This window comes from Choloepus didactylus, chromosome 16 (assembly GCF_015220235.1).
Source record: "Choloepus didactylus isolate mChoDid1 chromosome 16, mChoDid1.pri, whole genome shotgun sequence".
NCBI classification, from domain to species: domain Eukaryota; kingdom Metazoa; phylum Chordata; class Mammalia; order Pilosa; family Megalonychidae; genus Choloepus; species Choloepus didactylus.
In genome coordinates, this window is record NC_051322.1 from 56184781 (window position 1) to 56196927 (window position 12147).

Sequence of the window (12147 nt, forward strand, 5' to 3'; positions counted from 1 at the left end):
TCCAAATGAAAAATAAATTATAAAAAGTCATTTATTTTCAAATATAGTAGTTTTCAATTTTGTGCCTTTTATTAAGGAGCATTAACAAGAGGAAACTATTTCATAAGATAGGAAATATAAAATATGATTTGGTCTTAATTCCATATACTGAAGAAAGATCGTTCATACCTTTCTTCAGTTAACGTTCCATTTTTCTTTTGTTGTCCACTTTTGCCCTATGAATTTGGAGAACTGCTGTTTCTAAGAAAAGCACTTTTCTTTGCTTAAATAAATCACGTTCACATAGAAAATTTGAAAATTAAAAAAGAAGAAAAATACCTGCAATTTTATTACCCAGAAGTGATTATAAATAATTCAGTGTGTGTTGTTGGTTGATTTGTTTTGCTATCCCATGTGATGTTGAATGACGTAAATTTACACTTTAATTTCCGCTCATACTATACGCCCTTTCCCATTTGAAAATTTTCTCCCTTGATGGCACCCAGTGTTCCATGGACTAGCATTTGCAATTTGCTGGCATTTTGATTTACTCTATTTCTTTTTCTAATTGACCTTGTTTACCAAGTTTGGAGGTTATTATTTCAAACAAGTCAATCATTATTTGATGCATACAGAATCCTACAGATTTAATTGACTTTCCCCCTTTAAGTTATTTTTTGACAAAAAGCTTTCTTAAATGTTACAATTTTTATTTGAATGAAGAGATAGATTTAAGATACCTTACGTGTAATTAATAAAAAGTCAATGTATTTCACCTAAGTACATTTCTCTTGTGTTAATCTGGACAGGATATGACATTTTATTTATTTTTTAAGTAATGTGTACATTTTGCAGCTTTCTGTTGCCAACAATTGTTTTTATAAGGAGAAAGTGGGTTAAGATTTTCATTGAGAGGACAGGGGAGATACTGATATTACCATTTCTTTGTTTCCAACTTGAACATATGCTAAAAGGTACTGGACCTCCACAGGAACAGATTTTTGAGAGGGAAAAGACCTATTTATGCCCAAAATTTATTTAAGAACTAGAGGAGGCTGAGCCACCTTCAGAAATGCTAGCTACTATGTCAACTACAGAATTATTTTTGTCTCTTTTTAGCACTTCGCTTTTGAATAAAATTACTTATCTAGCATAGAATACCATGAACGTCAATATTTTACAAGTAATTCTATCAATCATTCTTGTCAGCTGTTTTTCTTCAGCATTATATTCTTATTCCTGTATTTATTTATTTATTTATTTATTTATTTATTTATTTATTTATTTATTTATTTATTTTAATCTTGGCTCTTCTCCCTGTAGAGTACAGGCCTTTCTAGGACAAGCTTTGTCCTTTTTTCTGTACCACGTTATATGCCCTGCGCACTGTGGGTGTTTTATAATGATGCTCAGTGAAGATCATATTTGTTTTACTTAAGACAGCTGGAAGGAAACATGAAGCCAGTAGATATAAAAATATTTTCTGTGGTCTTATTCACTTTAAGGTTACTTAAAATCCCACTCATTCTATTTATTTTTTGTATTTATAGAAATGCTTCCATCATTTCTTCAGAAAGTTGAAGTTGTCTCTGAAGCCTCTAGAGAAACTTGTGTAGCTTTGAGCGATTGCCTTCATCTCTTCACTAAACAAGAAGGGGTAGGTAGCTTGTAATTGAATTTTTAAAGAATTGTTTGGGTGTCATATTCTTGATCATCTGATAATTCACTGCTTTGAAATTGTCCAAAGATAAAACAAAATGGTATTAGCAAAGAAAATTGAAGTTTTATTTTTCAACAAAATTTAGAATTTATTTACTTTTGATTAGGAAGAATGATTCTTAAGTAGCTTCTGTTCATTTAGTTTGCATTTACTTGCTGTGGTTAACAAGTATGTTTTAAATTGATCTACTCAGGATTGTTGTGGCATTTCAATAAGGGAGATGTAATAATATTCTAGAAACAAAACTTCTATATGAAAAAGAGACACTACTTTTATTTAAAAAATAGAGTACTGTCATACTCTCTTATGTAAACTGAGTGGATGCCTTAGATATTTTTGTGCTCCTTTGTTGTCTTCCTGTCTTCCATTAAAAAATTTGTCATTTGCTTATAAAATATGAATAAGAATGTTGTGCTTATCCATTAGAAATTCTTCGTCTAATGACTGAAAAGTTGTAAAGCTGTATTTGGTTACCTGAACTAGCATTTAGTTTTCTTTTCCATTTTGTTAATTTCTACATATATATTTAATCTTCAACTTATTTTTTAGATTAAGATGCCAAATTTCTTATTCTCAGTACAATGTATTTATACCTTTTGGCTAAAGATTAGGTTTTGGTAGAACAAGATAGATAAAATAGTTTTATAAGTTTTTCTCTTATATGTGAAGATCTAGAATTTTATTTTTCCCATAGTTGGAACAGAAGCCTTGTGAATTAATATAAAAGTTTAAAAAAATGCTATGTTCATTATACAGTGCCTCAGATTCCACGTATTCACGAAGAATACAGGTTTATTTGAAGAATGAGAAAAAATATGTCAATAATCTGCATTCATTAAAAACAAACTTAGAGTATGTTTTTCAACAGAATTCTATTACCTATCACAGGAAAATGTAATTGTTCATTAATATATATTTTTTAATTCAGTTTTATTGAAATACATTCACACACCATACAATCATCCATGGTATACAGTCAGCTGTCCACAGTATGATCACATAGTTATGCGTTCATCACCATAATCTATCTCAGAACATTTTCCTTACATCAGAAAGAACCAGAACAAGAATAAAAAATAAAAGTGAAAAAAGAACACCCAAACCATCCCCCCCATCCCACCCCATTTGTCCTTTAGTTTCTATCCCCATTTTTTTATTCATCCATACGCTAGATAAAGGGGGTGTGATCCACAAGGTCTTCACAATCACACTGTCACCCCTTGTAATCTACATTATTATATAATCGTCTTCAGGAGTCCAGACTGCTGGGTTGGAGTTTGGTAGTTTCAGGTATTTACTTCTAGCTATTCCAATACATTAAAACCTAAGAGGTGTTATCTATATAGTGCATAAGAATGTCCACCAGAGTGACCTCTCGACTCCATTTGAAATCTCTCAGCCACTGAAACTATTTCGTCTCATTTTGCATTCCCCTTTTGGTCAAGAAGATACTCTCAGTCCCACGATGCCAGGTCCAGATTCATCCCTGGGAGTTATATTCTGCATTGCCAGGGAGATTTACACCCCTGGGAGTTGGGTCCCACGTAGGGCGGAGGGCAGCGAGTTCACCTGTCGAGGTGGCTCAGTTAGAGAGAGAGAGGGCCACATCTGAGCAACAAAGAGGTACTCAGGAGGAGACACTTAGGCACAGTTATATGCAAGCTTAGCCTCTCCTTTGCAGTAACAAGCTTCGTAAGGGCAAGTCCCATGATCGAGGGCTCAGCACATCAAACCGCCAGTCCCAATGTTTGTGACAACATCAACACCAGTCCAGGTAAGGAAGTCCAACACTGAGCAGTTCACACTCACTACTTAAAATCCCAGTTGGAGCTCAGCTGAGCTATATTCTCTTGCTGGGAGAGAGCTTCTCTCTGGCACCATGAGGCTTTGCAGCTCGGGCTATGGGGGAGGGGGTCTCACGACTTGGATCCACAGGTTTTACTTACAGATTTTATGCTGTGTTCTCAGGCATTCCTCCCAATTCAGGTTGGTGTATGATGAGTGGATGGTCTCGTTTGTCCCCCTGCAGTTATTCTGGATTATTTTCTAGTTGTTTCTGGTTTTTTGTAGTTGTTCCAGGGGGACTACTTAGCTTCCACTCCTCTCTATGCCGCCATCTTGCCCCGCCTCTGTAAATATATTTTTTATCATCTGCCCAAATTACTCTGGGATGTGTCACTATTTCACTCCAGCCTATACTAACCTACCATATCTCACTTCCTATTCAAAGTTCCATGTAATTGTGGTGTTCCAATAAACCGACTGTAGAGTTGTACTGTTTAGAAAATATAGATCCTGTTCATTAATATTGTAAATGATTGTGCTAATACTGTTTGAAGTGTCCTTCTGAGCATTTCTACTTTGGGTGATTTGCAGATTTCTCATTCTAGTTTATTTAAATGAGGAAGATTTGGAGTTCTGAATAAATCTAAATAGGATGGTAACATTGCAGAACATCTTTGAAATTAACAGATTATGATGTCATTGGATTCATGTAGTATATTGTCAAACCATATTTCACTCATCTTTTATATGGAACTTGATGTATTTGATAGGTATTGATAGCTTTGTTTGTTCTGGAGATACGTTATTTAAAGACGTAACACTAGATGAGAGGTAATGTGTTTAGTGTATATTTCATTTCAGAAGTCAATTTATGCTAATTTTAAAACTATTTGTTTTAAAAAAGGAGCCTAGGGGAATACTGCTCTTTGAGAAAATCTAGATGTACAAAAGTATTAGCCTAAAGAAAGTTTAGGCTAATTAGCCTCTTTTAGCCTCATTAATTTGTCATGAGAATTTAAATAAGATAATTTAAGCAAACTACCTAGCACAGTACCTGACCTGTAGTAAGCACTGTTTATTATTATTATAGGGACACTTGTAATCCCTCCTCTCTGATGGTATTTTGGAGCTTTTGTGTATTTAACATTGGACTGATCTTGTTGTGGAGGGGATGTTGTTGCTTAATAAAAATTCACGTGACTATTCGTAGAATGAATGACTGGGTTGTCTTTCCATTTTTATTACTTATTAGTTAAGCGACAGTGGAATGCTTCTCTGAACCTTGATGTCTTCATCTTTCAAATAAGGGAGACCATATAGAAAACCATTAAGGGCACTGGGCTTGAAGTCTAATAGACCTGTTTTAAATCCCGGTCTTATCTCTAATCAGCTGTGGGTCCTTGGTCAAGTTTCGGTAAAATGAAAATACATAAACACCTCAGAGATGGGTGTGGGGATCAAATGTATAATATGGAGTATGATAGCATACAGTGTTGCACACAATATGCATTCAATAAATGGTATGTATTGTTTCACACTTTTAGAGTATTTCTAAGATTTCCTATTCTGTGAAATATCTACTCTGTGAGGCCCCAAGTAGAACCCATGGATTTCCTTCTGAGAAATATGATTACAGACAATTAGAAAGCCTGAAGGGTATTTGAAAGATAAGTGGCATCATTGAAGTTAGTCTTTTACATGCCCAAGAATTTGAACATAGGAATTTAATAGCTTCTGTGTGGTCACAGTGAAATAATTATGTACTGTATGCCTTATTTATGGGACACATAACTTGTATATATATTATCTGGAAATTTTATCTAAAGAGCATTCATGGAGTTTGAATTTGCACAGATCTGGGTATTATTCTGGGTTCTGTTTTCTCTCTCTTTGTGTCAGTTTTTAAACACAGTCCCCTTTTAAAGTGGTGACCAACCAGAAAGGATTGTTTTGAAGAGTAAATGAGATCATATTGGTAAAAGACATTGTATATAGTACATGGCACAAAATAGGGGTCCATTGGGTGTAAGGAACTACCCCAGCCCCCGTGGCATCAAAACTGTTTATATTCACATCTTTTTTGATGGAAGTTATTCTAAGATGTTATGTATTTACTTCTAAAACTAAAAATTGTAAACTTAATTCTGTTTTATTTAGGTGCCTCAGGATTGTCCTTTTGAATGTTAATAATTACACAGAGCCTTAATAACAGATCCTTTCAGAGGATAATGTTTATGGGACTGTGTGTTTCTCTTCTTTATGGCCCCTCCCTACTAATGCTTTTTGGAGTCTTGTTTGGTCTTGGTGTGTTATAAAAGATAATATCCATTGATTTTTAGATCGCCTGTGTGCTTGTCTTTAGCAGTGGAATATCAATCCCTTCTGATTAATTCCTAATCTGTTTATTAAAAAGAAAACCAGATAACCAAACTAGGTATAATTATGTCCACAATAGGGGTAAATTGGCTCTCTACGGAAAATTTAAGGAATTTTCAATGAGTAAAGGGCTGTATGCCTACATTTTTTATTAAATTCAGTTTTATTGAGATATACTCACATACCATACAATCATCCATGGTGTATAATCAACTGTTCACAGTACCATCATATAGTTGTGCATTCATCACCCCAATCTATTTTTGAACATTTTCCTTATATCAGAAAGAATCAGAATAAGAATAGAAAATAAAGATAAAAAAGAACACCCAAATCATCCCCCCATCCCACCCTATTTTTCATTTAGTTTTTGTCCCCATTTCTCTACTCATCTGTCCATACACTGGATAAAGGGAGTGTGATCCACAAAGTTTTCACAATCACAGTCACCCCTTGTAAGCTACATTGTTATACAATTGTCTTCAAGAGTCAAGGCTACTGGGTTGGAGTTTGGTAGTTTCAGGTATTTGCTTCTAGCTATTCCAATACATTAAGACCTAAAAAGTGTTATCTATAAGGTGCATAAGAATGTCCACCAGAGTGACCTCTCAACTCCATTTGAAATCTCTCAGCCACTGAAGCTTTATTTTGTTTTATTTTACATCCCCCTTTTGGTCAAGAAGATGTTCTCGATCCCACAATGCTGGGTCCAGATTCATCCCCAGGAGTCATATCCTGCGTTGCCAGAGAGATTTATACCCCTCAGGGTAAGGTCGCATGTAGGGGGGAGGGCAGCAAAATCACCTGCCAAGGTGTGTGTGCTTACGTTTTGTACCTTCTCTTTCTGTGGCATATGGGTGGGTTTTGCTTATCTAGGGATGCTCTGATATGACCTAGATAATCGAGGTTTCTGCATGACCTTTAGGTAGATGAGGCTTTATTGTAGGCAGATTTTATTTGTAAATAAAACTACTTAATGTTGATCAGAGATTGTGATATATAAAAGTAAGCTATAAATTTACTAAAGGGAAATTTACAAGATGTTTTTAAGGTGGTATACTTGGAAACGTAATAGAATGTTATTGCTGTGTTTTTTCTTTAACATTGTCTGAGAGTTCCGTTCAAACACCTAGAAACTGGTTTCTGTCATTTTCCTCACCAGAGGGTCAAGTCAGAAGTGGTTACAGTGTCACACAGAAACCACCATTGGTGTTCTTATGCTGTGTATGATCAAGTTCCTCTTGATATTAGTCAAGCCAGTTTTTCCAAGTTAGGAACTTGCCTATTTAAAGTTAGTGTAAACTCACTTATAAAATATTCCCTACTCTCATGTTAAATCTTCCAGCTGCTCAGGAGATGTGACCCAAATGGATGATTTGGACAGTAGCACTAAGTTTGTGGTGTAGTGGAAAGACTCATACTCTGACTTGGAACCAACTCAAAAGTTAGAATTGTTCCTGCTACTCTGGACAGTTTGCTGATATCTTTGGAGAGAAATCATGCACTCGTGTGGACGCATAACTCTACACAGTCATGGTTTCTAATATTAATTTACTTCCCGTGCCATCCAGCAGTCCTGTAGTCGTTTTTGTGTCTCTAGTCTCTCTTGCTTCCTAAAGTTTACAGCAGCTCTTTCTGGCCTGCATTCTCCTCTAACCATCTCTTCTCTACAGTTTCCTCATCTCCCTCTACTATGAGCAAAATTTCCTTGTTAAACATTAGGCAATCACTGGATATGCCACTGACCCCTGACCCTCACCCCAATTTTTATCTGGACTTGCTCCTATCCTTACTTCTTTCCTTGCATTGGCAGCACCTCTCTCCTTCCACCCTGGCTCTCTAGGGACCTTATTTCAAAAAATGGCTCCTCTCTTCTTTTGAATTCTCCACTTCTTTATAGCAGTTATCCTACCTCCCTATATCCCTTTCCAGTTCCACTCTTGAAAATGTGATACTTCTGTTCCTGCTTCTTCAGTCCCCAGCTGGTCGACTGAAACTATTCTTGACAGTATCTCCTTACTGCAAAATCAGGGGACACTTTTAAATAATCTTGCTTGTCATTTGAAGGAAGGGCATTTAACCACTCCCTGCTTTTTGGCATTCTTCTCTGTTGCTTCCATGGGGTCTCCCTCCTCTGATGTCTCCTTCCTTTAGAGCAGCTCCTTCTAAAGCATCTTTTCTCCTGCCTGTGCCTTAAATGTTAGTGTTCCTTAGGTTTCTGTGGGTGGCGTTCTCAGTTGTAGCATTCTCCTTGGATGATCTCACCCACTCCTTCAACCATAAACCCATGATGACTCAGATGGCTCTACCTCAGATTTCTTCTAAGCTCTGAACTAGTATATCCAGCTGCCTTTTGAACATTTACATGTGATCAGAAGCATTTCAAAACTATATGTCTAAAACCGAGTTATCAATTCAACTGAAGGATAGAACTACTGTCTATTGAGTTAACTCAAACCAGAAACATGAGTGCCATCTTTGGTTCATCCTTCTCCCCCATACCCAAGTGTAATCAAGTCCTGTCAGTTTTACTTCCTGTATCTCATTTGTCTATCTCTCTTCACTGCCCCCCCCCCCCCCCCAATATTTCCCATTGCCACTGTTTAGGATAAAGTCCTCAGGGTTGCGCTCCTGCTTGACTGCAACAGTTTCGTAATCCCTGACTCCATCTTTCAAAATTGGGTTAGGTGTCCTTCCTATTCCACAAATTCCTTGCTATTGTAGTATAAATAAATCATAGCATTCATAAATATTTGAATGAATGAATGAATGAATAAGGAATATACAAAGGAAAGAATACAAGCTTTGGGGTCAGATCAGTTGGGATCTAAACTCTGTTACCTTGACCTTGAGCAAATTAATATATGTTTGGGAAATCTGTTTCCAAATCTGATAATGAGAATACAGATGAGTTATTTTATGTGAAGTGTGTCAGTACAGTGCCTGGAACATTGTAGGTACTCTGTAAATACCCTTCTAAAACCAAATAGCCTTTGTTGTTCATTGCTTTGTTTTGCAGCCTAGCACTAGTTTTATAAATGGAATTCTTTCTCTAAAATTCAGGACCTAGGGAGAAAGACTCTGTAGTAGGGGCTCCTCTTCAGTGCCAAATGAGACTTTTCCATATACAGTAATACTTATTTATCAATTTTGAATGAAAAGAAAAAAGAAAACTTGACTTTTTAAAGAAACCATGAAACTTCATTGCCATCACTTCCAAATTTTTCAGCGTATGGCCTTGCAGTCTTGGACACAAGCTAGGTCTGTAGCACATGCACAGCTGCCACTGATTGCAGTGATGAACTTGAAGTCCTTTAAGATCTTGTCAAAGAAATACTCAGTTTTGTTGATCATTCACTCTGCGCTCCTTAAAGAATGAGGACTGATTCACTTTAGAAAGGTTTAAAACCACTGTTGCAACAAAAAGATCCACTCCCCCACCCCCACCCCCTCATGTTAACCAGAAATTATATTTAACCTGAACACCCTGTTGAAGTGTATTGTTTTTTGTGGTGGGTTTTCCTGTCCTTTGAGCCTTTGTCTATCCATCAAGCCTGGCTGGAATGAGAAACCGTCTATTTCATATAAGTAGGTTTCACATTAGTAGGATTAAAACAGTTTTTTTCTCCTTGTTCCAAGTCGTGGCCCAACTAGTGTATAAAAAATAAATATGTGAAAACGGCAGCCTTTGTTCTGGAAATCTGAAACGTTAACTCTTGAATGTAAGCTTGGGTGGCCCTGATTTTCGTATTAGGAGACTAGAAGAGTCTCTCAGGAGGGGAGAGGCGACCATTTAAAAGTTGTCAGTGCTGCCGGGTGTCGCTAGGAGAGGGCTCGGGGACACGGCCCACGCTAGGGCCTTGCGGGAGCTTCTGCGCGCCGCACGCTCAGCACAAGTAGCAGTTCCTTACTTCCCTTCCCAGAGAAATCCCGGCCGGGTGGGCTCCCCAGGGCTGTGAGCCCGCTACGCCGTCCGCCGGCGCTGGGTTCCTACCTGAGCCTCCGCGGGCGCCGCGGGAGGGGGAAGGAGGGAGGGAGGAGGGACCCGGACGACGAAAGCAGCGGAGCCGCCTGCTGCAGGCCATTCGCCACTCGCAGTGTCCCCGGGAGCCCTGGAGGGCGGGTCTGCGGTCTCAGCGGCGGGGGGCGCAGCTCAGACCGCTGCCGGCCTGGCGCCGGCGCCCTGAGCCCTGGGCCCTGGGCCGCGCCTAGGTCAGATCTCGCTGGGGAGGGTGGGCGCTGCTGCCCGGCGGGAGCCAGGGGCGGGCCGTGCGCGCGAAGGTGACTTAGGGAGACCTTGCGGTGCCGCCCTGGGTCACGCCTCCGATCAGCGCGAGGAGAGGAAGAGGCACGGGCCGAGCGCCTTTGCTGCTGGAGCTTCCGAGGAGCCAGGGTGGAAGGCACCAGCCGGATCCCCGGAGATCCGGCCCAGGTGGGTGGGCGTGTTTGCCTGTTCCCTTGGCTTTGCTGGGAGGGTCAGCCCCTGGGACGACCGAGGACGCCGGAGCAGGAAAGGGGGTAGGGAGGCCAGAGGCGATCTAGGATGTGAGGAGATCCAAGAATGGTTGGACGTTTGTGTGCTGAGCCCGCAGCGCGGCCGCGGATGAGCCGGGAGGGGTGCGCTAAGCTTGGGATCCTGCTCTCCCGGACCGAAGCGGGGTCTTTCTGCAGAGTGTATGTTTGGATCAGCTTCCAGACGAAAGCCACTGTGGAAAAAGCCCGTTGACTGATATTTTTTCAGCTGAATATTAGTATTAGGTCAAGTAGGACTAGAGTGGGAGGAGCAAGGCAGTGAAAGACATTATTGTCCTAAATAACCTTCCAAGTTAGTAATTTTTTGCATGTTTCTGCCCTGGCTAACATTAAGATGAACTTAACATCCGCTGTTCAGAGGCCGCTAGAATTCTAAGAATAGGAGAGGAAATAAATGAATGGATCAAGGAGAGAAAGGGAAATTATATTGGAGTTGAAGGGAGGTGGGGTGGTGGCTTTCAACTTTGTTTTGATTAAGCATTTTTGATTACTCATACGTTTTCTTTGTAGCCTAACCCAGTGGGGAATCACGTTCCCTAGCATTCATAGCATGTGGCTAGTTGTTTTGTATTTTCTGCTGTACTGGAGTTTTCTAGGGTGGAAGGAGGTGAGGAGGTTAAGATGTTAGGGAAGAGCAGAGAATGCCTCTTTTGAGAGTTCCCAAAGCTATTAAAAGTTTCTTAATTTTAATTAGATTCAGACAGAATTATGACATTCGATTTTGAAGGCATAGCATTGCCTTGCAGGCACTCTTTTTCAACAGAAAAAAAAAAAATGCTTGAAATGCGGGTTGGAATAATGTGTAGGCCAGAATATGGGGATCTAAATGCAGATTCTCTTTGCAGTTTGAGGACACACCAAAGTTAATCTCTCCCCAGATGATGTTAGATTTCAGTCCTGAAACTCATGACTTGGTAAGTTAGCTCAATTTCCATTTAAGTGGGCATTTAAACTGAACTTGAAGATCAGAGAGTTATTTCGGCCTTTCTTCCATTACTAATTTTACTAGACCGGGGTCTTAAAGGAATTTGTTTTGCTGTGAATGCAGGTGTTGGCCTCTTGTCTCCCCTCTTTTGAAGCCTTTTAAAGATTAATTTTAGGGGATTTCATTAATGGTAAAAGTTGCCTTCAGTGTTGCTACTCTGCAGAATGGGAGAAAATAAAAAAGCTTATCAAGTTTCCCATATTAAAAAAAAGCATATGCTGTATTCAGGGTAGTTTATAAATACAACCCATGAACATTTAAAATATCACCCATAAAATAATTGATAAGATAATTATGCAACATCATAATTCAAGTTCTATGTACAGTTTATGACATTTATAATTTAAATTCTTTTAAGAAGGTTTTACACATTTGTCATTAGTGTTCCTGACATTCAAATATGTATTTGTGTTTGTCAGTTCCCAAGGAGTTATAAGAAATTTAATTGCTTTAAAAAGGAGAAATTTAGGATTTACTTGGTCCATATTATTCAGCATATATTTCTACTTTTTCAGCTTTTTGCCTTTGTGATCCAGTTATATACTGCTACCGATTAATTTTGGAAGTAGCTGGAACATGAATTATACATAAGTAAAAATGAAATTTGTCAAATGAAGCTGGATTTCATTTTGATAAGTTTTGTGGAGTTTTTTGTGTGTGTTAGTCTTGTCATGCTTGGTATGACCCACGTTCTAGCTTGATAAATTTTTTTAATCACACAACAGTACCAGGGTTGTAACCTGCATGGTGTTGTGTTTGTCTTGTTTCC

The 12147-nt window shown here is 38.7% G+C and overlaps 1 protein-coding gene across 8 annotated transcripts in view; it reads left to right on the plus strand.

Annotated features, from left to right (window-relative positions):
• OSBPL1A (oxysterol binding protein like 1A) overlaps positions 1–12147 on the plus strand; it is a 360414-nt gene that overhangs the window by 212417 nt on the left and 135850 nt on the right. For 4 of the 8 annotated variants that reach the window (XM_037806384.1, XM_037806381.1, XM_037806383.1 and 1 more), the window contains one exon: positions 1530–1636. In XM_037806384.1, the coding sequence (XP_037662312.1) occupies positions 1530–1636 (107 nt within the window). Of the gene's footprint in view, positions 1–1529; positions 1637–9965; positions 10293–11238; positions 11308–12147 lie in introns of those variants that run through there. The other 4 variants (XM_037806386.1, XM_037806389.1, XM_037806388.1 and 1 more) reach the window with 4 other exon arrangements.